We start from the raw sequence: 15,884 nt of genomic DNA on the forward strand, positions 1-15,884 counted from the left end.
GACTCAATCCCAGGACCCTGGGATCATGACCTGAGCTGAAGGCAGACGCTTAACTGACTGAGCCACCCAGGTGTCTCCAGAAATTTATTTTCTCATAGTTCTGGAGTGTAGAAGTCTGAAACTAATTTCATTGGGCCCAAATCAAGGTGTGGCAAAGGCCTCCTGAGGCCCTGGCGGTCACACCATTCTAATCTCTCCTTTCATCTGAACGTGGCCTTCTCCCATGTGTCTGTGTCAAATCTCCCTTTGCCTCTCTTGCAGAGACACTTGTAATGGCATTTAGGACCCATCTGGATAAGCCCAGCTAATTTCCCCATCCCCAAATCCTTAGTTTTAATCAGAGCTATTATAAAATAAGGTACTATTTACTTGTTCTGAGCATTGGAAATGGAATATATCTTTGTACGGCAATTTCCCAGTTTACTACAGTCTGACCTGTTTCGAGTTAATTTTTGTATAAGGTGGTAGACTTAGATTAAGATTCATTTTTGTGCCTATGTCTAGTTGCTCTGGCATCATTTATTGAAGTCTGTCTTTTCCTCCATTAAATCACTTATTGCACCTTTATTAATCGTTTTTGCTTTAAAACAATTTAAAAAAAATTTTAAGTAAATTCTGTGCCATACATGAGGCTTGAACTCACAACCTGAGATCGAGTCATGTGCTCTACCGATTGATCCAGCAGGAACCCCAATCATTTTTGCTTTTTAAGATATATTCTTGCCAGTCTTTAGGATGTTTCAGTATCTATTTAATAAAGCCCTATTTTGCCTTTATTACTTTATTATGTATATTTCCACTAGAAATTTTTGTTTCTTCATTTATGTCTACATTTTGAATAAAGTCCTAAGCTAATTTTAAACCTCATTACTTTTTTTAGTTTTTTATATGAATATTTTTCATTTTTTGAAACTGTCAATAATCTTTAGTAATGCAATTATTATTTGGAGAGTTTGTATTTTACAGCTGTTACATGTTGTAATTTTGGGGGGCTAAATTAATTATTTTCTAACAAAACAGTTTTGTCTTCTAAACTGATTTTTATTTCTTGTTTTTCTATATTTTATGCCTTTAAGTCTTGTTTTTATAGCCATTGCCAATATTTTTGAAAGTGGTAAATAGAAATTACTGTATGTGTTTCTACTTTTTAGTAAAAATTCATTCAACTTTAAGCATGTTTTGTACTTTATAAAAATAGAATCATATAGTTGTACTCTTTTACATCTGGCTTTATATTCAACCATTTTCATTCTCATTACAGTATCTTATAGTTTTCATTTTATGAATATGCTAGAACTTATTCATTCTTCTGTTGATGGACATTTACTTGTATAATTTTCAGCTTTTGGCTATTACCAGCAGTGTGGGCTGTGAACTTTTTAGAAATTTCTTCTGATAATATATGCAGTTCTTTTGGGTATAAACTTTGGAATAGAATTACTGGATTATAGTGGATACTGTCAGTTTTCCAAATGGTTGTATCAGTTTGCATTCTTATAGATCAAATGGGAGTTTAGGTTGGCCACTTCCTCCTCAACACTTCGTATTTTCCACCTTTTTCATTTTAGTCATTCTGGTTGGTATGTGGCATTACCACATTTTTACTATTTTAGTTACTTAATCAGCAAGTGGGCTTTGAAATTTTGCTTTGTTATCTCCTCCCTCTAAATACAGCATTCACTTGGGCATCTTAGTTGTTCAAGATCCTTTACTACTCTATGTTTATGTTTTATTTATAATTAATTGTTAAATTAGCCAACATAATTGACTAATTTACCTTCCAATAGTGTTCTACTTCATTTCTTTCACTCAAGTATCATTTTTATGCATGATTATCTCTTTGTAATGAATTTTGCTAGTATGAGCTTTGTTGACAGTTTTCGATTTTTTATTTAAAGAGGAAAGTTTAGCTTAATAGTTTGGTGACAGTTTTACTTTCATCTTTTTATTATTTCTCTTTGGTAGCTTATTAGACTTGGTTTCTCTAGTATTACTTAGCTTTTCTCCTTTTTCTTTGGCTCTTCCTCTCTGAATACTCCTTTAAATGTTTATATTTCTCTAGATTGTTTCTTTAGTGCTCTTTGCACTTCAACTGCTCTCCATATTTTTCTCCCTAATTTCCAGATCCGTATTTCCAGTTGTTTACTGGATATCATGCATTGAGATTTTTGTAGGTACTTTGAACTTGCACCGATCTTTCGTTTGTCAAACCAACTCTTCCAATATTTCTTAACTTGATTAATCCAGTTGCCTTGTACTCAGTCTTCTAGGTTAGAAGTGATTATCTTTCTTATCATCCCACAAGTAATTGTCATAACATTCTGTTGATTTTGTTAGCATAGGAAGTTCCCTTTATACACAGTCAAACTGAGAACTGTGTCTGTGAAATAGAGATCCTCTGTTTCTCCTACCCCTGCCTTAGTGCAGACCTTTTCATGGTCTAAACTATTGCTCCAGTTGGTCTTGCTCTTTTTTTCTGACTCATCCTTCTTTTTTTCCCCCCCTTTTACAGTCCCTTTGATTACAGAATGCAAACGACTAAAAGAATTTAAGTTAAAAATTTATTATTCAAAATTTACAAAATATATAGACAATTAAATTTCAGTTTTTAATAATTGAACTTACAAATGATGGTTTTGTGACTTTGTAGTTTTTATACTTTCCGAAATTATTAAAGCTCAAAGTGGCACTCAGACTTTTGGGATGCCCTCTCTTTAAGGATTTTGATAAGTACTAACAAATTGTTACTCAGAAATGTAGAGTACTCATTTCTTTATATCTCTTCTAACACTGGTTATTATTTTTAAAACTAGTTTTTAGTTTGATAGCTGAAAGATGATATCTCAGCCATTTTTACTTTGCATTTTCTTGATGAATTTTTTTTTACTATGATGAATATTTTTAATATTTTAATTTGTGGTCTTGGTAATCATATCAAATGCTGTGTTAGTGGTATTAGCTACTATTTGTGGAGCACTTTGTAACTCAAATACTGTGATAAGCATTTTACTGTATTATCTATTTTAATCCTTTGAACAGTTGTTTCAGCTATAGGTATTTTATGTATGAGGAGACTGATTGTAGTGGGGAAAAGTGACTTGTTCAATGCTACATAGTTAGGAAACTCATTTTTCTATGATCTATTATTACACTATTTGTTCTCAATTTTTGTTAGAGGAGGAAGATTGAATATTTGCATTTAAAGGGGATTGTATTAAATTTATATATACTCTGGACCCCCGATGCAGATGGCTATGATTTATCTAGGTTTTTTTTTTTTTTAAAAAACCAAAATCATCAAGTTTGGTATTTGTTTGGGTTAGGAGGGAAGAAATAAAGGTTTTAGTGAGCTTGGTTCTAATTAGAATGTTTAGAGATAAGTTTAGACCTGGAAGCGTCCTTAAATATTTCTCTTTTTGTTGTTGTTGTTGTTTATTTATTTATTTATTTATTTTTATAATAATATTTTTTTATTATGTTAGTCACCATACAGTACAAATATTTTTCAAATTCTGTGCCATTGCACACTGTTGTGGGAAATTTTCATATTTCCTGACAACATAAGTTTGGGTAATACTTAACGTTTTTCTTAGCAGAAAAACTTTAACTTTGTTTATCCTAGAATTTCCCAAATCGATTTGTGCACTGTGTGGTGGTAGACCTATTCATATCTTGTAGAATATCTCAAAGTACATCAGTTTGAGACAAAAGCTGATGTGGTCTCTTCTTTCATTTTATAAGGGGAGGAAATGGAGATCCAGTGTCGCTCAATGTGTTGCCTAAGATCTGCTACTAAATGACACAGGATAAGCCAGTCATTCCTTTGTACCATGCTTCCTCTAACAATGTTATGTAGTGTTAATACTTATTTTTCATACATTAAAAAGTTTAAAGCGTAATTGAGTGTAGTTTCTTTAATATTCCCATTTAGTCCAGTTATTAGCCTTAGACTCTGAGGAATACATGTATAGTATTTAAAATTCTGCAATTTATGTACATATGAATAGCCTGACTCATTTAGCATGAATATATATCTATAACCACTTGAGTGTATTTAATCATAGAAATGAAAAGTCTTTTTTCTGTAGTTAACATGTCACAAATGTTTGGTTTAGTTTCTGTAGAAAATGTTTCCTGACTGCAATGAGAGAAAGCGGAATACATTGTCCCCTCTGTCGTGGAAATGTGACTAGAAGAGAGAGAGCATGTCCTGAACGGGCCTTAGACCTTGAAAATATCATGAGGAAGTTTTCTGGTAGCTGCAGATGCTGTGCAAAACAGGTAGAGTAAATGTGGCGTAGCTCTTCTTTGAAAATGAAGGTTCTACTCTACTTTGAAAATCAAATTCCTGTTTGAATTTTCTTGGTAGGTGCTGGTTTGAAGAGAAAGAAGTTACTTAAATTGGGTAAAAAGGCCAAAAAACCTGATTATAGATCTTAATAGACTATAAACTTATTGAGAACAGAGAATGAAAGATACAGTCTGTGAATTTGTCATAATTTTTAGCATGGCATTTTTCTCAAAGTAATTGCTCATTGATTACCTACTAAATGAACTAAATGAACAAACTGGCATTTAACTCATTTAAACCCCATTCTGGTACAAATTGTGATGGTAGCAACATCATTATTGCGATTTTATACATAGAAATGGGCCAAATGGATTTATGTAGTCAAGGAACTCTCTAGCTGCCCACTTTATGTGTGTGTATTTATGTGTTTAAGAAATCACAGACTATTTTGCAGAAAACTAATTAATTTTTGTGGAGTAGGTGAGAAAATCAGATGTTGGCAAATAACTGGCATTAATTCTCCAGTCTGAATTTTATTCTATTCATTTGAAGAGGGTAGTGAGGGGTGGTTAGGCTTTGAGTATATCCGTGTGTTTCTGGATTTATTGCAGCCACTTTTTCAAACAGCTAATAAAGTCAGTGAGCAAAACCAGTTGCTATTTCATGCATTCACACAAGTCAGATCTGCTTTTCCATCTCTTTGAGGGAGGTGTTAACTGACAGGGCAATGAAGTGAAGCCGGAAAATACACTTGAGAGATTCAGGCTCTACTCCTCAGTGAGAAACTGAAAAATATTCCAGGTGTTAACCTGGGAACCTCATTTTTTTTAAAGCACTTTCTCACTCTGCCAGGTTGCAATAAAGAATAAAGAAATGCCCAATACCATAAGGCAAACCTATTACTACTTTTAATGTACTTTTTTTTGTCTGTTATTAGTAGCATAGTTTATAAAATTATTTGTTAATATTTTTTGTAGTGAGTTCACATCTGCATCTAATGGACAGAAACTTATTACTTATTTCAGCTTCTACTTAAGAATTAAATCATTTACTTAAAAAAAAACTTGTTTAAATGGAATACTTAGTTGGTTATGTTTATCTTGCTTTTCTCCTGTTGACAGTATCTCAAATCTTATGACATCTATTTGAAATTTAAAGTCACATTACATTTTGATCAATAATTTACAGATTAAATTCTATCGCATGAGACATCATTACAAATCTTGTAAGAAGTATCAAGATGAATATGGTGTTTCCTCTATCATTCCAAACTTTCAGATCTCTCAAGATTCAGTAGGGAACAGGTAAGCAATATTTAATCTTAAAAAGAGAATTTTTATAGTTGAAGTGGAATTGTTTGGGGAACTATATGATAAGGTGTTTTTTATTTTTGGATATGTATGTGTGTTTAAAGTATTTTGCCAAGTAATCTATAACATTTGTCTTCAAGCTTGTTTAACTCCTATAAGATTGCATCTGAGAGAGCATCTTTATGGAATACTTAAGTTTATGTTATTTAAAAATAATTCTAAAAAAAATCTACATTTCTTTGAATAAAAAAGAGTTGAAGGCTGTTTTCTTTTGTAGCTGAAATTACTTGAAAACTAAAGAAAATCCCTTTCAACTAAAATCTTTTTTTATTTGCTAGCGAGAAATAGAGTTGTTCGAAATTTTAATTCTCATGATAAAATGTCATGTAAAAGTGAGATGTGGTACTATTAAATTCTTAGTTCTATTTTAGTCCCCCCCCCTTTAAACTAGATTGTGGTTTGCTTTATCTTATTGTCTCTGATGTATATATACTAAACATTTTTATGAAATGTACTTTACACAGAGTAATGACCAAAATCATGTATGATTTTTAAAACAGTGGTAAAACAAATATCCAGTTATCCACTATAACCCAGATTGAAAAACAGAACATTCTTCAGGGTCTTAGAATCTCCTTGTGAGCCCATATCCTTTTGAACCACATAACTCCCAGAGGTAACCACTCTCCTCTTTTTTAGGTTATTCATTCCCTTGGTTTTCTTTGTAATATTACCACCTATGCATGTATCCCTGGATGATGAAGTGCTTAGTTTTTAAACACTCAATACTAGCAAGTACACACATGGTTATATTAGGAAAGACAGTATTGAAAGTAGTATAGAAAGGCTCCCAGGAGACTGTGTTAAGCAGAGTCTCTTAAGATTTCATTTCAGTAGCATTTCATTTCATGTGTTGCTAATTTTCAGTAATTAACCACTCTTAAGCACTCATACTGTAGGCTTCTCTACTCCTCATATGAAACTGTTCTAGTCTTTAGTAATTTTCTGATTGCCTAGTCTGCAAAATTCTTTTAGATTCTCATTTTACTTGACTTAGTGTCATTGGATAAAATGGGTCACTCCTATTTTGTAATTAAAAAAAAAAATCTCAGTTTCCTTCATCCCTGTGCTTTCTTTATTATTGTATTTCTGCTATATTGAAATTACTCAGCAATTTATTATTAACCCAATAGATTATTCTTAAGTATGAGGTGGTGTTTGTTTTGTTTAATATTATATCTCCAGTTCTTAGCAGAGTTCCTGGTATGTATGATTTGTGTAATCACTGCTTGTTAAAGGACCATAGTTTCTTCTCAGAAGTCTTGCTGCCTTCTCCCTTACTTCTCAGATCCAGTTTGATTCCTGATAGCAGTATTCCTCATCTGTGCTTTTCTTCTAACGCTATTGTTACTTCCCTAGCTCTAGCCTTCATCATCTCTCACTTGAATTATTACAATAGTCTTTTTATTGGTGGCCCTCCTCTAACCTGTCCTACATACTGTTGCCGAAGTGATATTTCACAAGTGCAATTCTGATCTCTTTCTGCCTGTCCTTATACCTTCCTCCTTGTACCTTGTCCATGACTTAACATGACCCCATAGCGGTGTTTCTCATCCTGAATTGCATGGGCCAGTAAGGACTCTGTGAACTACCTAAACTGCCAAATGTTTTGTGTATGTGCATTCTTTTGAAGAAAGAATGTTGAGATTCTCAGGAGGTTCCAGGATCTAAAATCCAACAACTGTTTTATCAGACAAAATTCTTTATTCTAAAGCCCTTTCTGATCTGGCGCTTGCCTTGCCTTTTTTAGCCTTTCTCTTTCTTGGCTAACCATCATTGCAACATATGTCTTAGCTATGTTGAATTATTTGTGCCATTTTCTTGCCATCCTTGAGAAGCAGTATAAGTTAATAACTTTAAAAAAATGAACTCTTGGAGCCAGACTGCCTGGGTCCCAGGCTCTGTCACTTACTAATTGTATGATTTTGGCAAGAAACTGCACCCTCAGTTTTCTCATCTGTTTTAAAAAGGGGTATGGTAATAATATTATTAATACCTGATTGGGTTGGGAGCCAATAAATAGGTTAGTAAAGGCAAAGCATATTGAATAGTACTTTGCTTGGTAAATGGTAGTTTTTATTTATCACTCTCATCATTCCCTCACCTCCATACTTTTACCAGTAGTAGTCCCCTTTCCCACCACCCCAACCCACACTTTGCCAGTCAGTGGGCTTTTTCTTCTCTTTGAAGATTTAGACCAAGCGTTAATCACTCGGTAAAATCTTCCCTGACCTCTAGACTTTCTTCCTTTTAGTACAACTGTTTTTTATTCTCCAGTGAGGCCCTCTAATGCTTTGTTAACCGTCTTTCTTTTTAAAATCTAGAATGGGCTTCTTGGTCTTACTCATTTTTATATCCTGTGCAAAACTCTAATTGTAATGGAAAAATTGGGTTTGTGTATGTATTATTAGTAAGGAAATTGGTGAAGGAAAAGAAAATTGTTTTTCGTTTGTTTGTTTTTTTAATGGTAGGAAATAGAAGATATGAAGCCAGAATATAGTCAAGGTCTTGGGAGGAGACAGATAGTATGCTCAAATTAGGTAGTTTGAGGAGATTTTATTAAAGGGCCTATTTTCAAAGAGTACACTATGTGAGCAGCTGGAAATCACAAGTAGTGAGTGATGTACTCTGGGTCTGCTGAAAGCAGGGGAGGGGAGGAAGTAGATACCAGAACTTGGAGAAAGTAAGCTCTGTAGAGAGGGCAGTTGGGAGGATTGCAGCCAGCTGAGGCAGTTTTGCTAGGAAGGAGTCTGGGAAATAAATATCCTACCTCTCCTCTTGTTTTACCCTCCCAATTGCCTGCTGGGCTGAACCCAACTGGGAAGCAGAGAGGGGAGCCTATTGATGCAGGTTAGTCTCTCAGTACACAAAGCATAATGAAAAATGGAGGAGAGAAGATCTGGAGGGGCAGAAGGTACGCAGCATATAAAGATTTCAGTTAGTAGCCAAATATATTGTAATCATCCTATCAACTATGTTTCATAGCTTCTAAGTAGCTAGTACAAAGAAGAAAACATCCCTTATGTTATTAACATTGTCTGTGATATTGTAAACAAAATAGTTTCTAATGAAAAACACAGCTATTCCTGATACTAAAAGAAATGATACTGAAATGATTTTGCCCATAGCATCCTCAAAAGAAGAAACTATGCGGTTAAACGTCATCTTTCCTGTGGTAAATACAAAACAAGGTACATAGGGCTGTAATTTAAAGGCCTCCTTCAACGTAGCATATGATAATACCTTATTGTTGTTAAAACTTTTCTTCCAGGGGCTTTTCTGATATTCTGGCTTAATCTAGGTGTGGTGGTAGAATGGAGAGGATCTGTATATTCATGCAGTTGTCCATGAAGATTATTGCTAGCAGCTAAGGTTTTGATAAACAGCTCATTTTGGAGAATTTAAGGCCTTACTATTTGCCAAGTAACTGGAGATCAGATACATTTTATATTGCTGATTAAGAACAGAACCATATAATTAATAGCTGAGAAGGATTTGGTGGCATTTTATGAAAATTCATTGCTTTATTAAAGACCTCTGTGTGGCAAAGTCAAAGGACTACCTGGGAGTAGAGCATGTGTTTTCTCAGTACAGTTCACAGTATTCCTTAGTAAGTACAAATGGATGATATAAACTCTGAACTCCATGGCTGTGGAAATTCTTAGTGGTGTTTGCAGTACCTATCTCAGCAGTAAAAACATTTTCAAAATAAATCCATAGATCATTTTATTAATTCAACATAGATTTATTGACTGTTAAACTGTTGGGCACACTGTACATGTTCTAGCCTATCCAGGGATGAGTAAAACAGACACAGTCCCCTTTTCTGTATATATAAACAGTTTAACTTCCAGTTGAATAATGCAAGATGAACTAGCCCACTAGTTTCAGTCAAATCATTCAGGTTAGAACTATTTACTATAAAGTACTAAATGTTAGAGTATGTTTAACAAAATTATTGTGTTAGTATGGGGTAGTTGGTCATAATTATATAGCAGTGCTAGTTGTTTAAGGCCATTTCTAGTTGATAACAATAAAATTCTGGTTTTAACATATAAAGTGTATGCTATTTTCTTTAGCCTCTAGAAGTGGGGAAGAGAAGGAGCGGGAGGGAAGATGCATATAATCATTAAGATACCAGACACATTTTATGTTCCTTGGAAATTGTTTGGTCTGGTTGTAGGCTTTTCTTACTAATTTTGACTCTTTGTAGATATTAATCAGTAGATATCAGTAGGTGCATATAGTTTAGTCCAAATACAGCTCTTCACAAAGACTGAAAGAATGAAAGTTACAAGCAGTCTTATGTTGTTCCTAAGAGATTTCTCTCCAAGATGTTGAACATTTTAAGTGGCTAAATAACTTTTTTTTTTTTTTTGAGAGAGAGAGCGCGTGTGTACTGGGCGTGGGGGTAGGCGGGCAGAGTGAGAGGGAGAGAGAGAGAATCTTAAGCAGGCTTCACATCCAGTGAGGAGCCCAATGCGGGGCTCGATCTCATGACACTGAGATCATGACCTGAGCTAAAATCAAGAGTTGGACGCTTAACCAACCGAGCCACCCAGATGCCCTGCTAATAAATAACTTTTTATTAAGGAATCTGGTACAAGCATTAGGTAAAATGACTTTTCCTTATTTATAAGCATTCTTTGTATATTGTAGATGCCAATCCTTTATTCCATGCATTACAAGTATATATATACATATTTTTACTCAGAATTAAATGGTTTTTTTTTTTTGCTATTTTGTAAAACACATAAACATAGACCTTAAGATTTTTCTTCATATTTTTAAAAGACTAGAAATGAGATACTTTAGTATTTTGAAAACTTTGCCTTAAGGAGTATCACAGTTTAATTTAACATTAAATGGCATAGTCATACATAATTTTCTTTTTTCTTCCCTTTTTAAAAAAAGTTTTATTTTAAGTAATCTCTACTCTCAGCGTGGGGCTCACAACCCTGAGATCAAGAGTTGCACAGTCTTCCAACTGAGCCAGCCCCTTTCCTTTTTTTTTTTAAATTTTGGAAAATTTAAATCCTCTTAACAGATTTTTAAGTGTATAATACAGTATTCCTATCTATTGTCACAATGTTGTACAGCAAATCTCTAGAGCCTATCTTGCATAGCTAACGTTTTATACATGTTGATTAGTAACTCCCCATCTCACTCTCTCCTAGCCTCTGACAGCCACCATTCTGTTCTTTGATTCTGTGAGTTTGACTGTTTTGCATTTCATATTTCATATAAGTGAAATCATACAGTATTTGTGCTGTGACTGGCTTATTGAACTTAGAACATTCTCAAGGTTCATTCTTAATGTCATTTGCACGATTCATTCATTTGCAGGATTTCCTTTTAAGGCTGAATAATCAATTGTGTATATATACACCACATTTTCTTTATCCATTCATACCTTTGTGTTTAATACATTCACAAGATTGTTTCTGCCTCTTGGCTTTTATGAATAGCACCACAGTGAACATGGGAGTGCTAATATTTCTTCACGATCCTGATATCAGTTGTTTTGGATAAATACCCACAAGTAAGATTGCTGAATCACGTGGTAGTTTTGTTTGTTTTTTTTGGGGGGGGGGACCTCCCTACTGTTTTCCAAAGCTTGTACCATTTTTGCATTCCCACTTACAGTGTACAAAGGTTCCAGTTTTTCCACACCCTCGCTAATACTTGTCTTATGTTCTTTTGATAATAGCTATCATAACGTATGAGATGATAGCTCATTGTGGTTTGCATTTCCCTGATGATTAGTGACCTTGAGCATCTTTCATATACCTGTTGGTCATTTGTATATCATCTTTGGAGATTTATTAAGGTTTTTAGCCCATTTTGTAATTGGCTTGGTAGTTTCTTTGCTCTATTAAGTTGTAGGAGTTCCTTATATATTTTGGAGATTAACCCTTTATCAGATACATGGTTTACAAATATTTTCTCCCATTCCATAGGTTGTCTTTTCACTCTATTGATTGTTTCCTTTGCTGTGCAGAAGCTTTTCAGTTTAGGTAGTCTACTTGTCTATTTTCGCTTTTTTTTTTTTTCCTGATTGCAAATTGCTCAGTTTTTGGCTAGTCTTGTTCTAGTATCTTTTGACATACAAAAATATATTTTTATTTGTATATGTATCTATATAATTGTTTTCTTTATGATTTTTGCTTTTTGTGTCATGTTTGAGAAATCTTTTCCTATGTCAAGGTTATAAGATATTTTCTTCTTTAGAACCATGAGAGACTATGGACTCCGGGAAACAAACTGAGGGCTTTAGAGGGGAAGGGTGTCGGGGATCGGGATAGGCTGGTAAGGGGTATTAAAGGAGGGCATGTATTGCATGGTGCACTGGGTGTTATACGCAAGTAATGAATCATGGAACTTTACATAAAGTTGTTGATAAAAGTTTCTAATAATCTTTCCAATTTCATTGGTGTTGGTTGTGACCTCTCCTTTTTCATTCATAATTTTATTAATTTGGGCCCTTTCTCTATTCTTTTGGATAAGTCTTGCCAGCGGTTTGTCAGTTTTATTTACTCTTTCCAAGAACCAGCTTCTAGTTCTGTTGATCTGCTCTACTGTACTCCTGGTTTCTAATTCATTGATTTCTACTCTAATCTTGGTCAGCTGCTTCCTCGTGCGTGGATTAGGCCTGTCCCTCTGTTGCTGTTTGTACTGAAATATTTTAAGGGTACTGTAAACTGAGATTGTTTGGGAACATCTGTTGTAGATCATTTCCTGAAATAGTTTTTTCAAAATGAGGGAATCTTTGAATAATAAGTATACTTAAAAAAAAAAAAAAAGACACTTAAAATAATTGGTCAAATAATAGGAAAGTGTCATTTTTATGTTATGATTTCACCTTAAGTACATTTCATCTAAAATTATTTTATAGTTCTTCTGGGCATCCTACCTTTAAGTGTCCTTTGTGTCAAGAATCAAATTTTACCAGACAGCGTTTACTGGATCACTGTAACAGTAATCACCTATTTCAGATAGTTCCTGTGGTAAGTACCTATGTTTAAGACAGTCCTCTGCTTAAATATGCTGTTCCATTTATTTCATTTCATGTGTATAAGGGAAAGTAGTTCATTTAAATTTGGATGGGGCATTATCATTAAGGTAGGTTTTTGTCAACAAGAAATTGATGACTGTGAAGCAAAATGAGATATTTAAAATTCTAGTAACTCACTTATAGAAAGGGAGATGCTTATTGTAAGGCTAATGTAGGAGAATAGCTTGGAGGAGAATGAAGTCATGAAAGGTGAACTGGGGATTTTCTTTTGAGGAGTGGCAGAACCAGCCTTTATTGGGGCCTCTCAATTTCTTAGTCTATATGATGCAGGCAACTGGATCTGGTCTGCTGGATCTGCTGCAGGTGAAAGCACTTATAACTAAGAATAAAGTCAGTAGGTATTTTTAATTGTATCCTTGCAGAATCTAGTATATGAATGCATAAAGCATGGAAGGAAAAGAATCATACTTTCTTTTTGATGCGTACATATCTTTTTGATGCCATTTTGAGGCTGTGTAAGAAAGGGGTGAGACCTTTTTGATGAATGAGGGAGACAGAGTGGAGTGCGGGATTCCAGCATTGTGTTAATGGTCCTACAAGTCCTCTTTTGGAACATGAGTTACACAGGTAAGTGATTTCAACTGTGGATGGTACAGGAGAAACTGAGCTGGAAGAGTTACTTCCTTTTCAGCTGTACATTTTGATATATAAATATTTTCTTCAGAAATAAGAGTAGAAGGAAAATTTTATAAATAAAATAAGGATTATAGGTACTTCTAAGCAGTTTTAGTTGGTTGTGCTAGAAAAAGTTGGGAAAGAATATGCCTCACTAACTACTGAGGCTGCCCTTAAGCTCTCACATAGTACTAAGGGAGACACACCACCTACTCTGCTCGTTAGGGGGAGGGTCAGTTACTGTTAAATAAAATACAATTGCCAAAGATCTCTCCTGGAAAAATCTCACATTTAAGATATTTCATTTGTTTTATATTGCATTGGCAAATTTTTGTTCCTGCAACACAGCACAAACTTTGGCTAGAATCCAGTTACCAAAAGTTGTTTCTTATTTGATTTGAGGGTGTCATCCATTCACTTCTTAGAATGTCCTTCATTTAAAACCTTAAGGATATGATTTAAAGTTTACTTCACTTTTATTTTACTTATAAATAAAAGTAAACTAATAATAATTATCGTTAGTTGTGGCTCAAATGAGATTACATACTAGTTAATGATAGCAACTATGATTGGTATTATTAACGGTTGAGTGATGTTTCTGTTCAAACAGTTGTGTGGTCGGAGATATAAATAATAGAATGTATATCTCTTTTTATTGTGTTGTGTTAGATTATTATAATTTATCTGAGGTAATTTGGTCAGGAAATGATCTTGTCTTGAAATTTGGACCTTAGAAATGGTTTTCATGTAGACATTTTCAGTAACATAAGCTTGTGTTGTTTTAATACTTAAAATAATTAGTATGTTTGGATATTTTCATTATTTTATATTTAAAACATTCTGTTTCTCATAGACATGTCCTATTTGTGTGTCTCTTCCTTGGGGAGATCCTAGCCAGATTACTAGAAATTTCGTTAGTCATCTAAATCAAAGACATCAGTTTGATTATGGAGAATTTGTGGTAAGTGAAATTCTTTAAGCTTAAGAAAATACCCTGTAAATATTCAAATTAAATTAACTTTTTCAATCTAGACTTGAGTTTTGAGACAAGCTGATGTATCATACTGGTTGGTTACAGAGCAGGTTCTGTTGTTTTTATAATAATGTAGATGAACTTTCGTTTGTGGAAGTGGTAAAAGTTGAATTTACTCTTCACCTCCTGTTCTAGAGAGATAATTAATAGAAGAAGAGCAAACCCCCAGATTGACAAAATGATGATTTATGTGAAAACTGTCTAGATTTAAGGGATAATTGTACCTGCTTAGAGAAGTAAAACTGGTACAACAGATGAAGGAGAATATATTTCTCATGTAGTATAAGTTGTTTATTATAATAGATTTCTCAAATCTACATATAAGACACATTCTTTTTATTTTATTTTGTTTTATTTTTAAAGATTTTATTTATTTGAGAGCGTGAATGGAAGAGCGAGAGAGGTCACGAGGTGGCGGAGGGACAGAATGAGAGGGAGAAGCAGGCTCCCCGCTGAACAGGGAGCCCTGCATGGGGCTTGACCCCAGGACTGACCAAAGGCAGACACCCAACTGACTGAGCCACCCAGGCACCCCGAGACACATTCTTTTTAAAAACGAAGGAGCTTAATTATTAAATAAAGCCAGGTTGAGTAGATTCTGGTCTTAGATGATGGCTTTAACAGGGCATGAGGGAAGTTATATAATATAAAAACAGATCCCTAAAGCAAAACATGGGGTTACTTTCTACCTCCCAAATGTGTCATGATAATTTTTTAAAGAAATAGATACCTTTTGTTTTATTGTGAAATTTTATTCAACTGCAGTGAACTAAACCATATCTAATTCAATACTAATCCTGACAGAATGGCTGATACTTACTTTCCAGTTTAGGTAAGCACAGGCATGTGCGGCTCTGACAAGGGCATGAACAAAATTTACATTTTTCTCTGCTCTCTCCAGTGTTGAAATTATGTCATTATTGATAAGTGTTTTTTTATTTTGTGGAATTTGCATTTTTAGTCATATTGTTTTAAAATAACAACTCAAGGGGCGCCTGGGTGGCACAGCGGTTAAGTGTCTGCCTTCGTCTCAGGGCGTGATCCTGGCATTATGGGATCAAGCCCCACATCAGGCTCCTCTGCTATGAGCCTGCTTCTTCCTCTCCCACTCCCCCTGCTTGTGTTCCCTCTCTCGCTGGCTGTCTCTGTCTCTGTCGAATAAATAAATAAAATCTTTAAAAAAATAAATAAATAAAATAACTCAAACTTATGTAAAATTCAGGTGTACTTTTATGATTTTAGCATTTTTATGAAATGTAGATTCTTAAATTCTCATTTTAAGAAAGTTTACCGTGGAGAACTATGATTTGGAAAAACAAAAATATATTTTATGAACCACTTTTGACCTAATTGTCCAATTGTTTTATTTTGCCACAGAAGAGTATGTAATTTTAATTATTTGAGAGTGTCAAGTGGAATCTTTTTTTTTTTTTTTTAAGATTTTATTTATTTATTTGACAGAGAGAGACAGCCAGCGAGAGAGGGAACACAAGCGGGGGG

At 34.1% G+C, this 15,884-nt stretch overlaps 1 protein-coding gene across 3 annotated transcripts in view; it reads left to right on the forward strand.

Annotated features, from left to right (window-relative positions):
• Window positions 1-15,884, forward strand: part of RNF138 (ring finger protein 138) — a 32,693-nt gene that overhangs the window by 10,485 nt on the left and 6,324 nt on the right. For all 3 annotated transcript variants that reach the window (XM_034642454.1, XM_034642456.1, XM_034642455.1), the window contains 4 exons: window positions 4,116-4,281; window positions 5,480-5,595; window positions 12,557-12,668; window positions 14,205-14,312. In XM_034642454.1, coding sequence (XP_034498345.1) covers window positions 4,116-4,281; window positions 5,480-5,595; window positions 12,557-12,668; window positions 14,205-14,312 — 502 coding nt within the window. The remainder of the gene's footprint in view (window positions 1-4,115; window positions 4,282-5,479; window positions 5,596-12,556; window positions 12,669-14,204; window positions 14,313-15,884) is intronic.

The sequence above is a fragment of the Ailuropoda melanoleuca genome, chromosome 14 (genome assembly GCF_002007445.2).
Source record: "Ailuropoda melanoleuca isolate Jingjing chromosome 14, ASM200744v2, whole genome shotgun sequence".
Lineage (NCBI taxonomy): Eukaryota > Metazoa > Chordata > Mammalia > Carnivora > Ursidae > Ailuropoda > Ailuropoda melanoleuca.